This window comes from Paroedura picta, chromosome 9 (assembly GCF_049243985.1).
Source record: "Paroedura picta isolate Pp20150507F chromosome 9, Ppicta_v3.0, whole genome shotgun sequence".
NCBI lineage: Eukaryota > Metazoa > Chordata > Lepidosauria > Squamata > Gekkonidae > Paroedura > Paroedura picta.
In genome coordinates, this window is record NC_135377.1 from 1,384,015 (window position 1) to 1,401,986 (window position 17,972).

General features: G+C 56.0%; 1 protein-coding gene across 1 annotated transcript in view; it reads left to right on the forward strand.

The window, feature by feature from the left end:
- Nucleotides 1-338: 338 nt before the first annotated feature.
- Nucleotides 339-17,972, forward strand: part of SLC39A4 (solute carrier family 39 member 4) — a 33,835-nt gene continuing 16,201 nt past the window's right edge. The window contains exon 1 of the mRNA XM_077351290.1: nucleotides 339-993. Within this exon, the coding sequence (XP_077207405.1) occupies nucleotides 796-993 (198 nt within the window). The 5' untranslated portion in view covers nucleotides 339-795. The remainder of the gene's footprint in view (nucleotides 994-17,972) is intronic.

The window sequence follows — 17,972 nt, forward strand, 5'->3', positions numbered from 1 at the left end:
TGGGGATTGAACCTTCTGCATGCCAAGCAGGGATAGTCAAACTGCAGCCCTCCAGATGTCCATGGACTACAATTCCCATGAGCCCCTGCCAGTGATTGCAGTATATCCCTTTAATGACGTCCCTTTTTTAAAAGGGATATACTGTTCTGCACATGCTCAGAGGCACTCAGCCCTCTGTTCTTTTAAACCTGCGGGGCTCATGGTCATTGTAGTCCGTGGCCATCTGGAGACCCACATTTTGCCCGCCCCTGGTTTAAACAGTGAGGGGGATTCCATGCAAGGAAGCACTAGGACTTAAGCGCCTCTGAGCAAGTGTAAAGGGACTCGCCCCCTTTGTAAAGAAAAGAGGACGGGCGTGCCTCTGAGCTCGTGCAGAGTGTCCTCAATTCGCCCACTGCAGCCCCCAGCAAGGGCAGCGGCACAACGGCGGGTCTCCTCGCCAGTTCCTCCAGCCCCCGGCGCCTGGGCTGGGCCAGCAGCGTGGCAGCGGATTGGCACCCCCCCCCCTTCCCGGCGACACCACACCCCGCGCCGGCACGCGGACCTCCTGCGGCGGCCCCCGGAGCCGGGAGGGGGAGAGGGAGAGGGAGGAGGCGGCGGCGGCCCGCCCGGTTGAGCAAGCGCGGAGCATCCGCTGCACTTCCGACGGGGCGGGAGGCTGAGCCGCCTGCCTTTCCTCGCCAGCCCGGCCTCGCCTGCAGTCCTGTCCGGGGAAGCTGCTGCTCCAGCCAGCCCAGCGCAGCCCAGCCCAGCCCCGACGGCCAGCGCTCAGCGGCCCGCAGCCCCTCGACGGCCATGCGCTTCGTGGCCCTGCTCGTCCTGCCGCTCGTCCGCCTGGCCGGGGCCGGCCCGCCCGACGCCCCCTCGGACGCCCGCGTGGCGCTGGACAGCCTGCTGGCGTCGGGCGAAGGCGCTCTGCCGCCGGGCGCCGTCGAGACCCTGTTAAATATCGCCGCGGCCCGTGTGCACTGCCCGGCCGGGCCGTGTGGAAAGGTAACGCGGGCAGCGGAGGGATGCGCCTGGGTCAAACTCCAGCCGGGGGAAGGAGGAGGAGGCGGCGGCGGCGGCGGAGACGGGGATAGAGGAGAGCGGGCACCCCACCCCACCCCACTCTCGGAGACCGGCTGAAGAGAGGATGCCGATCGCCTCCCGCGTGTGCGCTAGGGGTGCCAGGCTCCCGGTGGGACCTGGATAATCCCCCTTCCCCCGCTGAATTACGGCGCCGCTCCAGACCATAGAGACCAGTTCCCCTGGAGGAAGGGAGCTGCCTTGGAGGGGAGACTGTAGGGCATTGTGCCCCAGGCCTTCCCAGGCTCCATGCCTCCCAATCTCCAGCCCTTTCCTCACCTGGAGCTGGCAACTGTCTCCCTCCAACTCTAGCCACCCTAATTTGCACCCTTCTGTAAGGCACTGCCCTAACACCAGCCCTGCATGGCCCAGTCACCCTCGTTCAGAGTGTGAGCAGGAAGGAAGGAGGAATCCGAATCTGTGCCCCTGCTTACCAGGAGGGAAGCAGCTTCCCCAGATTAATTACCAGGGAGCCTTTAGGGAGCAAGTCCTCTTTTCATAGTATAGAATCATAGAATCAATGAGTGGGAGGGGGCCATACAGGCCATCTAGTCCAACCCCCTGCTCTACGCAGGATCCACGTGGCTTGCTCCCAGGAAAAGAGTCTTAGGCCTTAATTAGGGAAGCCAATTCCCAGTCTGTGAAGGTTCAAGGGGGTGGCAGGTGACAGTGGATGAGCATTAGGGTTGTGAGTGTCCTGCACAGAGCAGGGGTTGGACTAGATGACCCAGGAGGTCCCTTCCAACTGTGTGATTCTATGATTCAATCCTAGCCTGACTTGCAGTGTTGTTGTGCAAGTGACTGGGGGGGGGGGAGAGACGGAATAAGCCCACGGTTCCGTCTCCTCCTTCCCACTGGGGCACTGTTAACGCCTGCATGACTGATTCTCCATCAGGGGAAATCCACACCAGGGATGTGTAGCCTGACTGCAGCTACCAGCTCCATACTTGTGTCCGTGTCCAGCGCTAGCTGTTGGAGGCGCAGCCCAAGGTAGCCGTGTGCCGGCATTCCGTGCATGGAACTCCCAGCAACTTTGTAAACTCAGTTCTCACCTGAGAACCGAGTTCTAAGAAAAAACCTGGAGACGGATTTCCCAGCTCAAGTCTTGGTTGTGGCGTGTCCAGCAGCAGGAGGGTTGGAGGCCTGCACCAGAGCATCTGGTGCATGCATGCTGCACCTCCGGAGACACTCCATGCCTTCATGGACTCTTCATTTTTGCAAAGCCTCTGGTTGCACGGGCAGACCCCGAGTACCCAGGTCTTCTGCTTTGGTGGGCCTCTGTGATTTAGACCTTAGGCTGATCCTGCCGTGAGCAGGGGGTTGGACTAGATGGCCTCTGTGGCCCCTTCCCACTCTGTGGTTCTATGATCTGAACCCAGGCATGTGGGCGACCCTGCTTCCCCTCCTGCACATTCACAGCATCTGTTCATTTGTGGGGGACGGCGGCATTCCTGTGCTCTTTCCCGGCAGGGACGTCATCGGCACCTCTTCCTCCTTGACACAACTGCCCTAGAGACGGTCTCTGGGAAGGAAAAGCAGCCTTCTGGAACCAACGCAGGAGAAAGCGTAGCCTGTAATTTACGCCATGTTGTATGTTTGAGCTGCTATTTGGCTGTGTGTCTGATGTGCCCTTGAGTTACTTCCGACTTATGGCCGCCCTTTGAATTCCTCTTCTCCCGCTGCCCTCAGCTTTTCCTGGCGTGCTCGTCTCTTCTTGCGGGGGGGACCCAAGTCGGATGGCCCCAGCTTAGTCGCTTTAGCTTCCTAGGGAGAGTCCCGGCTTGGCTTGACCTAGACCCCACCCATTGGTCCCTTTGGCGGTCTGCAGGATCCGTAAGGCTTTCCTCCCACACGGCCTTTCAGAGGAGCCCAGGCTCTTCGCTGTCCACCTTTCACCCCTGACATAGTAATGGGAGTGCTCTGGCCAGAGTTGAGCTGCCCTTGCTGGCCAGTGACACGCCCTTCCTTCCTCGCAAGGACCTTCTCCAGCTCCTTCCCGGGCTCGGTCTCCTTCTGGCTTCTGGGCTGCCTCTCCCGGAGTCGTCCATTTCTGTCCTTCCCCTTCTCGCTGGAACTCCCATTTTATCCTCATGACAACCCTGTGAGGCAGACTGAGGTTCTGAACTGGGGTCTCCCCAGCCCTCTGCTTGCTGCAATCTTCTCCTTGCTGAGGAGGATAGGGAGGTGAATTCCAAAGCTGGCAGGCCTGCCTGTTTCTTGGAAGGGATGAGTTGGTGAAGTGAGGTTCCTGTCCCCACGGGGAATTCCCTTCCCATGCTGCAAGAAGGGCCCTTCCTCACTGCTTCCTCCTGAGCTGGCCTTCGGGGAGAGTCATGAGGTGGCTCAGATGTTGAAAATCTGCAGGGTGGGGATGTTTAGTAAAAATCAGAGTTACTTTCCTGACATGATGAGAACTGTGCTTTTGGAGCCACGAACCCTGTGAGGTCGGTGGGGCTGGGAGAGCCCTGACATTCCTGTTTTGTGGGAGGAGCACTGCCTGGGCCATGATGAGCCCAAGGTCTCGTGAAGCTGCTTTGGGGGCAGGATGGACCAGGCCAGTCGAAGGCATTTTGTGGCCCCAAGCAAGGGGCTAGGAATGTGGTAGGGGCAGGGCCAGGAGCCTGGGCAAAAACTTCCCTTTCTTTGCTCTCACGAAAGCCTTCCCTCCCGTGCAAGGTGGGCTTGTACATCTCTTTGTCTCCTGGAGGGTTGTTTGCTTGACCCTTTCAGCTGTAAATGGGGGCCAGTTAGAAGGTCACACCACGGTTCTTGCTGACATCAGCAAGACCTAACTGGCCTTTCAGGCTCAACACCAATCTGGCCAGTGACTTACTCCCCCACTTCCTGGTAAGAGTGCATCCCCTCTCCCCTTCCCCTCCCCCTATGCAAGCATTTGGGAGGAAGCAAAGGCAAATGTTTAATCCGAGAATCTGCCTGCAGCATTTTTGTCTGGGGGGGAGGGGGGACCACCTGGAAGTCAAGCCGGACAGGGGTGGAGAATGGAAACTGCAGAATGACCCCAACGCTTCAGGTCAGACCTGAAGGCCTGTTGCCCCACCTGCTTGTCCGTGGCTTAATTTAATATTGTCTTTGTACAAAACTGTGTTTGCTGGTATATCTACCATGTAGATAACCAGAGTGTGAATGCAACCTGGTATATGTTGCCAGGTTTTCTTCTGGCAGGGCTCCTGTGCCTTTAACAGCTGCTTGATGGTAAGAAACTTGGGGGGGGCACCAATTCCCTGCTGCTTCTTCCCCGATCTCCCTGTTGGTTTAAGCGTTACATGCTTAAATGTCTTTCTGTCCCACATCTGCAAGGAGACACAGGAGCCTTGCTAGTGTAACAGTTGGCCCTGCGAGCTAGGGGCAAAATATCAAGCTCCGGGTAAGAAGCAGATCCGGCTCTGTCCCCTTTCAGATCACCTGAAGCTGCCCGGCATGCTGTGTCAGACCTTGGTCTCTCATGGTCCGTAGTGCCTGCTCTGACTGGCAGCTGCCCTCTAGGATTTCATGCAGAGAGGCCTTTCCCCTCACCTGGTTTTTAACAGGAGATGCAGCTGGGGATTGAACCTGGGACCTTCTGTATGTCAAGCAGAGGCTAATATATTGATATCCCTCATTTCTCCCCAGCTGGGACTCAAAGCAGCATAGAAATTGTTCTCCCCTACTCTGTTCTGTCACAGGAACAGCCCTGCAAGGTAGGCCGTGCTGAGAGTTTCAGATGGGCCCAAGAGTGCCCAGTGAGCTTCCATAGAAGTGGGAAGCCAAACCCAGAGCTTCCAGGGCCCTAGTCCACCACTGTATTCCCAGTGGGTTTGTTAGGTGAGTAGAAATTTTGTAACAGAGGCTGGAGAGCCATCTGACGGAGAGGCTGATTCTGGGAAGGCTCAAGGGGGTGGCAGGTGACAATGTCAGCAAGAGGGTTGTGAGTGTCCTGACTAGTGCAGGGGGTTGGACTAGATGACCCAGGAGGTCCCTTCCAACTCTAGGATTCTATGGGGTAGTCAAACTGCGGCCCTCCAGAGGTCCATGGACTACAATTCCCATGAGCCCCTGCCAGCATTTGCTGGCAGGGGCTCATGGGAATTGTAGTCCATGGACATCTGGAGGGCTGCAGTTTGACGAGCTGGGCAGAGCATGAGCACTGGAAGACTGTTTGAGTCCAGGGGCCCCTTTAAGGCCAACAAAATTTCATTCTGGGTATAAGCTTCTGCTTCCTCCTCCTCCTCCTCCGATACGTAAATCTCCCTGTCTCCCAAGGACACCACACCTGCTGCCTGTCCTGTTGATCCCTGCCCTGGTTTTAGAGATTCCACTAGGAATGTGCCCAAACAGGCTTTTGGCCCATAAATAAAGTGGCATCTCAGGATGCTGAGTTTTGTGTCTCACAACGGAGCCCTTTCTGCTGGGAAGAGAGGCCCAGGGGTAGTTGTGCTGTGCATTAGAAGAGCCAGATCCAGGCTCCTCTGGAGGGCCAACAGCAGGAAGGGAGGTGAAATCCTTTCCCAGATGTTGCTTCCGAGCACCAAGTTTCAGAGGACTGCCTCTGAATGTGGAGGTTCCCAAGGTGCTTGTTGCTGCCAGTTCCCCTAATTTTCACTGTTGGTCAGGCAGGTTGAATTCCAGTGCCTGAATTCCAGATAGTCTTTACTTTCATGTTTTTTCAGAGTTGACTTTCAAGGGTTCCCCCCCCCAAATGGGGGTGGTAAGTCCATTTTGACCACAGTGCTGCCCTCCTAGCCAAAGAGGAAGAGACCCCCCTCCCAGAAAGAAAGAGAGAGAGAGAGAGAATCTGCAAGAGGTCCTCTGTCTTTTGGGGCCTTTTGCCTCTTGCCGGGCTGAGCACTAACGGCCCGTTCCTGGTTTTGCACGGCTCCATTTGTGGTTGAGGTTTCCCCAGCCACCTGCTTTACAAAACTCAGTTTCACGCTTTGCACAGTGTCAAGAAGAGATAGGTGCAGAGAGCCAGTCAAACTTGTTCAACGGATTTAGGAAGCTGCAGGTGCAGGTGCTGGAGAGACCAAGGCCTGGAAGTATCGCTCGTGGGCTGGGAGGTGTGGAGAGTCCTTGCGGAGGGCCCTGCTTCTTCCACGGCCTTTGCAGATGGAAGCTTTGTTTAATTTCGAACCTCTTTCCAGTCAAAAGTTCTGGAGAATTGTGACCATGCACAGTTCACATGGCAGGTGAGACAGTGATTAGGCCACTTGATCTGGGGCTGAGGAACCCGGGCTCAGATCACCAGCATGTTCTCTAGGTGGGTGAGAGCATGGCCCAGTCGCCCTCGTTCAGCATCCTCTACCTCACAGGATTGTTGTGAGTGTGGTACAGTGCTCTGAGCTCCTTCCCTGAAGCAAGGGGAAGATAAAGAGCACAGTCAGCGATCAGAGTATTGGACTGAGACCTGGAGAGCCAGGATACCAGTTCCCACTTCTCCACCCAAGCAAATTGGGTGACACATGACATTGGGCCAGGTCCTCTCTTTGTCTGTGCTGCCTCGCAGGGTTGTTGTGTGGATAAATGAGTTAGTGGTTAGAGTGTTGGGTTAGGGCCTGAGAGAGCTGGGTTTGAACCTCGACTCTGCTGTGGAGCCTTGCTGGGGGACAGTGGGCTGGCCACACGCTCTCAGATTAGCCTACCTCGCAGGATGATGGTGATGGCCCCTGATGTAAACCAGCCTGCCCTATTTTAGCCTGAGATCTTGCTGAAAAAGCAAAGCATAGAGCCAGATTAGAGTCTAGTAATGCCCCATCACTACCTCATGCAGATCACACCTGAGGTGTCTCAGAACGAGCATTCCTTGGCCTCCAGGTATGGCCGGCCACTTTGGATCAGCCTCCCTCTCCCCGAAAACCTCCATTGGCCCTGCAGCTCAAAAAATCTCTCTATGAAGCTTCCTTTTGCTTTGATTACCAGTTAGGAGAGGGGGAAATTGGCTGACCATTCATTTTATTCTGCAAGCTCTTTGCATATCAAACACATGCAGGTGTCGTTCCTTCCTTTCATGTTTGATCTCTTTGTTTCCCAGTAGAGAGATAAAAGGAAATTCGGATATTGGATACCCAGCTGGGATAGGGCTCACCTACGTGTTTGGGGGGGGTGTTAAGAGAGTGTAGGCTTTCTCACCAAGGATGTGGCATCAGCAAGGCACCTCGTCTGTGCTTACAGAAGGAGTGATGCAGGTGGATCTCCCTGTTGGTCTGAAGCTACAGAACAAGGTTTGAGACCGGAGCACCTTTGATGTTTATCCTGGGATAAGCTTTCATGTGCGTACCCAGAATAAAATGTTGTTGGCATCAAAGGTGCCCCTGGGCTCAGACTTGGAAAGAAGGAGACATTTTTCATGGAAAATAGCTCCATTAATGTTTTTAAGCCATGATAGTTCAGTGGAACTTCCGGTGGGCGTTCATTCGTGTCCCGGTGGCCAAATAGAGGTGCTTTGTTGGTTGTGGGCTGCCCTGCGTCTGGAATTCCCCAAGTTGCCCACAGGGCTTTTGGAGAATCCCTGCCTAGGTTGGAACACTCTGGGGGGGGGGAGTGAGGCAGGCCGCTGTAGGACACCCAGCCCCCAGAGCCTCCCCCTATCTGGTCTCTATTCGGGCTGAAAGTCTTCCGCCGTCTCAGGCTGGGCTCCCTCCCCTGCCAGCACCGCCCAGCCTGCAATTGGCAGTCAAGTGAGGACTTGCCGGCACCTTCCCTGCCGCACCCGGGGTGGTTTCGGTCCAGGACGCAGCGTCCATTTGGCAGGCTGTGCTGGGATTGGAGCGGTTGGCCGTGTCCCTTACAGGGGCAAGTCACTCTGGGGGGTGGGGTAGCTTTCTGCTCATGGGGCAGGCCAGGATGCAACCCAAACGTACTGGGGGTGGGCAGTTCTGTCTTGGGGGGGAGGCTGCGGCTGCCAGGTGAATCTTTTAGGTGTCCCCTTTTCCAAACACGGCGTGCAGATCTCAGTGGCAGAAAGAGCAGCCTCCACCGCAGCTGTTTTCTCCAGGGGAATTGATCTCTGTCACCTGGAGATCAGTCATAATTCTAGATTTCTGGGCCATACCGAGAGGCAGCCGTCCTTCCTGTGGGGCTGGGGGCGGATTCACCCGGACTCCCCAGAGGTTGTGCAGGATCATTTTTTTTGCCACAGTGCCCCCTCTTTCCCCCCCCCCCGAATTTCCTCCTTTACTCTGGGCTCTGCTGTTACTGCAGGGGAACTGTGGGGTTTAAGAAGGAGAAAGAGAAGAGTTGATACTCATGTGCTGCTGCTTCGGAGAGTGGTGGAGTCTGTTGGAAGTTTTTAGGAGGAGATTGGATGAGCACGTGTCAGGAGGGGGTGTGATTTTAAAGTCCCCAAGAAGGTGGGTGGCTGGACTGGATGGCCTTCCAACTCTCTGGGATTTTGCTACTTATCTTTGAGAGTGATGAAAATGTGGAATTTGCTGCCAGAAGATGTAGTGATGGGCATGGAACTAACAGGTTTCAAAAGGGATTTGGTAGATTCACGGAGGACAGGTCTATCAGGGGCTACCAGCCATGGTGATTGAGAGAAACCTCCACATGCAGAGGCAGTTAGCCTCATGTGAGGCAGAATGCTGGACTATTTGGGCCATTGGTCTGATCCATCAGGGCTCTAACGTTCTCATCAGGTGAAGGTTTCAGCCTCTCTGCCCTGCAGTTGAACCCCCAGAGGAACTGGTTGACCTCAGTGTGAGATGGGAGGCTGGTGTGACCCAGCAGGGCTGCTCTTCTATTCCTCGCAAGGGAAGGCCCCGGCCAGTATGCCGGTTGTTGAACTCCCAGAGGAACTGGTTAGCCGCTGTGTGAGGCATGAGGCTGGACTAGATGGACTATTGGCCTGATCCAGCAGGGCTCTTCTGTTACATAACACATGCCAGGGGAGGCCTTGAATGTTGGGACTTGGCACCTGGAGTGCTGGTAAGCGTTGCCACCTGCCCAGAGACAATGTTCAAGCATCTGAAAACAAAACAAAGGGCTCGAAGGTCTTTTCTTTGGAGCTACTGTGCCGGCAAGGCCTTCTGTAGACACAGAGAGAGGGTTCAACGGAATCTGAAAATGCTGCAGAAGTGGGCCAATGGGAACACATTGGCCCCTTCCCACTCTAGGATTCTAGGAGTCCAGTTCAGCAGTGGAAGGGGCTGCCTCAGGAGGTGGGGAGCTCCCCCTCACTGGCCGTCTTCAAGCAGCGGCTGGACAGATCCTTCTCCTGGATGCTGGAGGCTGATCCTACACTGAGCAGGGGGTGGGACTAGATGGCCTGCATGGCCCCTTCCCACTCTAGGATTCTAGGAGTCTAGTTCAGCAGTGGAAGGGGCTGCCTCAGGAGGTGGGGAGCTCCCCCTCACTGGCCGTCTTCAAGCAGCGGCTGGACAGATCCTTCTCCTGGATGCTGGAGGCTGATCCTACACTGAGCAGGGGGTGGGACTAGATGGCCTGCATGGCCCCTTCCCACTCTAGGATTCTAGGAGTCTAGTTCAGCAGCGGAAGGGGCTGCCTCAGGAGGTGGGGAGCTCCCCCTCACAGGCCGTCTTCAAGCAGCGGCTGGACAGATCCTTCTCCTGGATGCTGGAGGCTGATCCTACACTGAGCAGGGGGTGGGACTAGATGGCCTGCATGGCCCCTTCCCACTCTAGGATTCTAGGAGTCTAGTTCAGCAGTGGAAGGGGCTGCCTGAGGAGGTGGGGAGCTCCCCCTCACTGGCTGTCTTCAAGCAGCAGCTGGACAGCAGCTCCTGGATGCTGGAGGCTGATCCTGCACTGAGCAGGGGGTGGACTAGATGGCCTGCATGGCCCCTTCCCACTCTAGGATTCTAGGAGTCTAGTTCAGCAGTGGAAGGGGCTGCCTGAGGAGGTGGGGAGCTCCCCCTCACTGGCCGTCTTCAAGCAGTGGCTGGACAAATCCTTCTCCTGGATGCTTGAGGCTGATCCTACACTGAGCAGGGGGTGGGACTGGATGGCCTTTGTGGCCCCTTCCCACTCTAGGATTCTAGGAGTCTAGTTCAGCAGTGGAATGGGCTGCCTGAGGAGGTGGGGAGCTCCCCCTCACTGGCCGTCTTCAAGCAGCAGCTGGACAGATCCTTCTCCTGGATGCTGGAGGCTGATCCTACACTGAGCAGGGGGTGGGACTGGATGGCCTTTGTGGCCCCTTCCCACTCTAGGATTCTGTGAGTCTAGTTCAGCCGTGGAAGGGGCTGCCTAAGGAGGTGGGGAGCTCCCCCTCACTGGCCGTCTTCAAGCAGCGGCTGGACAGATCCTTCTCCTGGATGCTGGAGGCTGATCCTACACTGAGCAGGGGGTGGGACTGGATGGCCTTTGTGGCCCCTTCCCACTCTAGGATTCTAGGAGTCTAGTTCAGCAGTGGAAGGGGCTGCCTCAGGAGGTGGGGAGCTCCCCCTCACTGGCCGTCTTCAAGCAGCGGCTGGACAGATCCTTCTCCTGGATGCTGGAGGCTGATCCTACACTGAGCAGGGGGTGGGACTAGATGGCCTGCATGGCCCCTTCCCACTCTAGGATTCTAGGAGTCTAGTTCAGCAGTGGAAGGGGCTGCCTCAGGAGGTGGGGAGCTCCCCCTCACTGGCCATCTTCAAGCAGCGGCTGGACAGATCCTTCTCCTGGATGCTGGAGGCTGATCCTACACTGAGCAGGGGGTGGGACTAGATGGCCTGCATGGCCCCTTCCCACTCTAGGATTCTAGGAGTCTAGTTCAGCAGTGGAAGGGGCTGCCTCAGGAGGTGGGGAGCTCCCCCTCACTGGCCGTCTTCAAGCAGCGGCTGGACAGATCCTTCTCCTGGATGCTGGAGGCTGATCCTACACTGAGCAGGGGGTGGGACTAGATGGCCTGCATGGCCCCTTCCCACTCTAGGATTCTAGGAGTCTAGTTCAGCAGTGGAAGGGGCTGCCTCAGGAGGTGGGGAGCTCCCCCTCACTGGCCGTCTTCAAGCAGCGGCTGGACAGATCCTTCTCCTGGATGCTGGAGGCTGATCCTACACTGAGCAGGGGGTGGGACTAGATGGCCTGCATGGCCCCTTCCCACTCTAGGATTCTAGGAGTCTAGTTCAGCAGTGGAAGGGGCTGCCTCAGGAGGTGGGGAGCTCCCCCTCACTGGCCGTCTTCAAGCAGCGGCTGGACAGATCCTTCTCCTGGATGCTGGAGGCTGATCCTACACTGAGCAGGGGGTGGGACTAGATGGCCTGCATGGCCCCTTCCCACTCTAGGATTCTAGGAGTCTAGTTCAGCAGTGGAAGGGGCTGCCTCAGGAGGTGGGGAGCTCCCCCTCACTGGCTGTCTTCAAGCAGCAGCTGGACAGCAGCTCCTGGATGCTGGAGGCTGATCCTGCACTGAGCAGGGGTTGGACTAGATGGCCTGCATGGCCCCTTCCCACTCTAGGATTCTAGGAGTCTAGTTCAGCAGTGGAAGGGGCTGCCTGAGGAGGTGGGGAGCTCCCCCTCACTGGCCGTCTTCAAGCAGTGGCTGGACAAATCCTTCTCCTGGATGCTTGAGGCTGATCCTACACTGAGCAGGGGGTGGGACTGGATGGCCTTTGTGGCCCCTTCCCACTCTAGGATTCTAGGAGTCTAGTTCAGCAGTGGAATGGGCTGCCTGAGGAGGTGGGGAGCTCCCCCTCACTGGCCGTCTTCAAGCAGCAGCTGGACAGATCCTTCTCCTGGATGCTGGAGGCTGATCCTACACTGAGCAGGGGGTGGGACTGGATGGCCTTTGTGGCCCCTTCCCACTCTAGGATTCTGTGAGTCTAGTTCAGCCGTGGAAGGGGCTGCCTAAGGAGGTGGGGAGCTCCCCCTCACTGGCCGTCTTCAAGCAGCGGCTGGACAGATCCTTCTCCTGGATGCTGGAGGCTGATCCTACACTGAGCAGGGGGTGGGACTGGATGGCCTTTGTGGCCCCTTCCCACTCTAGGATTCTAGGAGTCTAGTTCAGCAGTGGAAGGGGCTGCCTCAGGAGGTGGGGAGCTCCCCCTCACTGGCCGTCTTCAAGCAGCGGCTGGACAGATCCTTCTCCTGGATGCTGGAGGCTGATCCTACACTGAGCAGGGGGTGGGACTGGATGGCCTTTGTGGCCCCTTCCCACTCTAGGATTCTGTGAGTCTAGTTCAGCCGTGGAAGGGGCTGCCTAAGGAGGTGGGGAGCTCCCCCTCACTGGCCGTCTTCAAGCAGCGGCTGGACAGATCCTTCTCCTGGATGCTGGAGGCTGATCCTGCACTGAGCAGGGGGTGGGACTAGATGGCCTGCATGGCCCTTTCCCACTCTAGGATTCTAGGAGTCTAGTTCAGCAGTGGAAGGGGCTGCCTCAGGAGGTGGGGAGCTCCCCCTCACTGGCTGTCTTCAAGCAGCAGCTGGACAGCAGCTCCTGGATGCTGGAGGCTGATCCTGCACTGAGCAGGGGTTGGACTAGATGGCCTGCATGGCCCCTTCCCACTCTAGGATTCTAGGAGTCTAGTTCAGCAGTGGAAGGGGCTGCCTGAGGAGGTGGGGAGCTCCCCCTCACTGGCCGTCTTCAAGCAGTGGCTGGACAAATCCTTCTCCTGGATGCTTGAGGCTGATCCTACACTGAGCAGGGGGTGGGACTGGATGGCCTTTGTGGCCCCTTCCCACTCTAGGATTCTAGGAGTCTAGTTCAGCAGTGGAATGGGCTGCCTGAGGAGGTGGGGAGCTCCCCCTCACTGGCCGTCTTCAAGCAGCAGCTGGACAGATCCTTCTCCTGGATGCTGGAGGCTGATCCTACACTGAGCAGGGGGTGGGACTGGATGGCCTTTGTGGCCCCTTCCCACTCTAGGATTCTGTGAGTCTAGTTCAGCCGTGGAAGGGGCTGCCTAAGGAGGTGGGGAGCTCCCCCTCACTGGCCGTCTTCAAGCAGCGGCTGGACAGATCCTTCTCCTGGATGCTGGAGGCTGATCCTACACTGAGCAGGGGGTGGGACTGGATGGCCTTTGTGGCCCCTTCCCACTCTAGGATTCTAGGAGTCTAGTTCAGCAGTGGAAGGGGCTGCCTCAGGAGGTGGGGAGCTCCCCCTCACTGGCCGTCTTCAAGCAGCGGCTGGACAGATCCTTCTCCTGGATGCTGGAGGCTGATCCTACACTGAGCAGGGGGTGGGACTGGATGGCCTTTGTGGCCCCTTCCCACTCTAGGATTCTGTGAGTCTAGTTCAGCCGTGGAAGGGGCTGCCTAAGGAGGTGGGGAGCTCCCCCTCACTGGCCGTCTTCAAGCAGCGGCTGGACAGATCCTTCTCCTGGATGCTGGAGGCTGATCCTGCACTGAGCAGGGGGTGGGACTAGATGGCCTGCATGGCCCTTTCCCACTCTAGGATTCTAGGAGTCTAGTTCAGCAGTGGGATGGGCTGCCTAAGGGGGTGGGGGGCACCCCCTCACTGCCGTCTTCAATCAGTGGCTGGACAGATCCTTCTCCTGGATGCTTGAGGCTGATCCTGCACTGGGCAGGGGGTGGGACTAGATGGCCTGCATGGCCCCTTCCCACTCTAGGATTCTAGGAGTCTAGTTCAGCAGTGGGATGGGCTGCCTAAGGGGGTGGGGGGCACCCCCTCACTGCCGTCTTCAATCAGTGGCTGGACAGATCCTTCTCCTGGATGCTTGAGGCTGATCCTGCACTGAGCAGGGGGTGGGACTAGATGGCCTGCATGGCCCCTTCCCACTCTAGGATTCTAGGAGTCTAGTTCAGCCGTGGAAGGGGCTGCCTGAGGAGGTGGGGAGCTCCCCCTCACTGGCCATCTTCAAGCAGCGGCTGGACAGATCCTTCTCCTGGATACTTTAGTGGCTAATATATGTTGCTCTCCTTTTTTAGAAATCCTCCCAAATTTGCTTTTACATTAAAATCACGCCTGTTTTACATGCGTCCAAGTAAGATAGTCCAGGTTTGTGGGATGTGGGAAGGGATGTCTTCATCCCTTCTGAAATGCAAGGAATACAGAAAGATGGTCCACTTTGCCAGGTGAGCTGGAGGCTTTTCTGGTGAACCAGAAACCCAGTTGAAGAATGGCACATCTGCCCTTCGTGGGCAGGGCGGGGTCTGTGCCCCTCCTCGGCTGAAAAGGCTGGCCACTGCCGGCCCCAGCCTGTGCGGCTCACCCACCCACTGCTGGCCTGTTGCTCTGTAGAAGCCTCAGTCTGCTCTTTGCAGCCGGCTCTGCAGGCCCTTATCAGGAGGACAAGGGCCAAGGAGTGGCACGGGCTCAGGCCCGCTGGCCTCCTGTCTGAATGGCCCTGTGGGTTCGAGCCCCACCTGGGTCCAACTGCATTTTATCGGAAGCCGATAAGAGAGAGGAGGGCTTCATGCCCAACCCTCCCAGACAGCCTTTAGTGGAGCAGATCCCAGATATGTTTTCTCTGGGCTCAGCACAAGCGGTGACTTGCTTCCATCCCACACAGATGGGGCAGGGAAGAAAAATGCCTGTTCTGTCTCAGAAGCGGGCTAGCAGGGCTGAGCCAGTGGAAAAACGCGTCCATTCCGTCTATTGCTGGACCTTTGGCTGACTGCTGCTGGAAACAGAATACTGGGGCAGATGGATCTCCCCTCTGGTCCAGAAAGGGTCTCTTTGCCCAAAGAAGGGCTTCCTGCACAGGTGACTCAATGGCAGAGCCTCTGCCTGGCATGCAGAAAGTCCCAGGTTCAATCCCCGGCATCTTTGCTTAAGAAGAAACCGGCAGCAGGTGATGGGAAAGCTCTTCCTGAGCCCCTGGAGAGCTCCTGCTGGTCTAAGTGGACAAGGCTGACACTGATGGACCAGGAAGAGTCAAACTGTTGGTTCTTATATGCTACTTTTCTGTCCCTGAAGGAATCTCAAAAGCGGCTTCCAATCCCCTTCCCTTCCTCCCCCCACAACAGATACCCTGTGAGAGAGGTGGAACTGAGAGAGCTCTGACAGAACTGCTCTGTAAGAAAGCTCTTACAGACCTGTGACGAGTCCAAGACCATGCAGCTGGCTGCATGTGGAGGAAGAGGAGTGGGGAACCAAACCCAGTTCTCCTGATTGGAAGCTGCCAGTCTTAACCACTACACTGCAATGATTCTCGGTCTTGTTTATGCAAGCGTGTGGCTTGGTCTTCACTAGGGTCCACCTCTGCTTCCTGTCCCCACTCTGCTGACCACAGTGACACCAGGTCTTCCTGTCGCAGGGCTCGGGTGTCACGTGAGTTTCTGCAGCCAGGGGTACCAAACTTTTCAGTGGTGGCTAAACTGGCTCTCTAGATGTCCATGGACTACAATTCCCATGAGCTCCTGCCAGCAGGGGCTCATGGGAATTGTAGTCCATGGGCATCTTGAGAGCCACAGTTTGGCTACCCCGACTCTAAATGATGGCTGGAGATCTCCTGCTCTTCCAGCCAGTCTCCAGGCAACTGGGACCAGTTCCCCTGGAGAGAGTAGCTGCACTGGAGGATTTCCTGTGTATGGCATGGTGTGGGGTTACCGTATTTTGGAGAGCCAAGAAGAAGCCCTGTTTCCCAACTGACTACTTTGCACAAGTGACAGCTGTGGCAAACCTCATTTGAAATGCCCCTCCCGTTGAAGCTGTGGCTACTGCTACTAAGTAGGAATCTTTCTAACCTTCTACCCCTCACCCCCCAAAAAGGGTATTGTCATCATTTTTTTAAAAAAAAGAGCAAATGGACACACACAAAAGGACACGTTGTACCCTGCTGAGGTCTCTCCCTTCCTAAACCCCACCCCCAACAGATTCCACCTCCCAAATCTCCAGGTGATTCTCAGCCCAGAGTTGGCAACCCAATTTGCTGCTTCATGGTCCCATGGAGGGGGGGGGGAGCAGGTCTTGGGTTGGAAATAAGAACACCAAATAAAGACCAGCCTGTTGTGGTGGTTCAGAGCGGCCGCTTTTAATCTGGGGAGCCGGGTTTGATTCCCCATTCCTCCACATCCCTTGGACTAGTCACAGTCCTGTTAGTGGTTCTCATCCTGGGGGCTAGGACCCCTTTGGGGGTCGAATGACCCTTTCCCAGGGGTTGCGGCAGGGTGAGCAGCCCTTCTCTCCAAGGAGGTCCCAAAGTGGCTGACATCACTCCTCTTCAATTTCATCCACACAACAGCCTTGCAGGGTAGATCGGGATAGAGCATTTGTCTAGAGCAGCAGAAAACAGCGAGATCAGCATGGTGGGGCAAGAGGCAGAACTGAACTGAGAAACCCCAGAAAAAAACCCAGTTGACCTACAATCGTGAACAATGGATCATCACGCCATTGGTCAGTTTTGGTTTAATTTCTGAGAAAGAACACTGGCATCATTTTATGGTTGGGGGTCACCACAACAGGAGGAAGGTTGAGAACCACTGGGTTAGAGCTTACTTACAGAGCAGTTCTGTCTGAGCTCTCTCAGCCTCACCTCCCTCACAGGGTGCCTGTTGTGAGAAGGGAAGGTGATTGGAAGACGCTTTGAGACTCCTGGCAGTGAAAAGTGGGGTATAAAAGCCAACTCTTCCCCTCCTTCTAATCACCGGAAGCCTAGAAGAAAGCCCCGCAAGGAGGAGGCCATGATCTTTTCCCACTGCATAACTCTCCACAATGGCTGCATGTTTAGCTCCAGAGAAGCCAGTGGTTCCCCCCCCCCGCCCCCCTCGACCAGGTGCAGAAAGCCTGGGAAGGGGTGAGAAAAAATGCCAGGTATGTGCCAGTGAATACCCCCCACCTGCATCTTTCACACCCAGATCGGTTGGGTCAGGAACGGCTTCTTTTGTCTCCACACAAACCGTTGGCCCTGTCTGTCTACTTCCTCATTGTTTGCGGATGGATTTATAATGGCCTGAAGAAATGCCTTTCTCAGAAGTCCCCCTCTCCTCCGCCTTCCCCCTTCTCTGCAGGGGCCACGGCTTTCATCCTCCGGCCTTACAAATTGTACGAGGCTTTTTCCGAGTGCTGGAGGAAGCACTGGTGGTTGGTGAACCCGGAATGTCTTTTTTTTATTAGTCTGAGGAAGAGTGCTTGCACTCGAAAGCTCACGCCTTCAATAAATCTTTGTCGGTCTCAAAAGGTGCCTCTGGACTCTGATTTTGTCTTTTCCCTAGTCAAGCTTTTCCTGTGTCCGTCTGTCCATCTGTCTGTCCGTCTATCCCCTCACGCTTTTCAGTTTCATGCTCCGGCTTGTAGTCACTTTAGTGAGAATGAGTCTGCTTCCGTTGTGCACATTTTACTGTTGTAAGCCAGCAAGCAAACCAGCTTCGTCTGACGGTGTCTGCAGAGATTTCTACACAGGAAGTCTGCTGTGCTGCCTCAGCATTGCGAGCCAGTGTAGTTCCCCATCCTCAGACGACTGCTCTCAGAGATGGTTTTAAATGATCTTAATCATCCTAAATTAATCGACAGAGTTTTAACCAGAGTTTGTGTATCTTATGTCTGATGAAAACTGCCGTGAGCCAAATTGGGTCGGCCGTATGTGAATAATGTTGTTGTTGTTGGTGGTGGCGGCAGAGAGAGGATTTGAGCCTTCCAGATTCTTATCTGGCCCTGACTACTCTACCACGCTGGCTTTTGATATGGAAAATATTGAAGATCACTTTCAGTGTCATATAGGAGTCTGCATAATGCTGAGAGCCTCATGCTGGGAGCGATCGAGGGCAAAAGAAGAAGGGGACGACAGAGAATGAGGTGGCTGGATGGAGTCACTGAAGCAGTCGGTGCGAACTTAAATGGACTCTGGGGAATGGGAGAGGACAGGAAGGCCTGGAGGATCATTGTCCAGGGGGTCGCGATGGGTCGGACACGACTTTGCACCTAACAACCACCACAAGGAGTCTGCAAGCTTTGGAGCTTGGAATCCTAGAGTTGGAAGAGGCCGTACAGGGCATCTAGTCCCAACCCCCTGTCCAATAAAGGGTTAGCCTAAAGCCTTCATATAATTCTTCTGCTTTTTCTCTCTGTCCGTCTCTC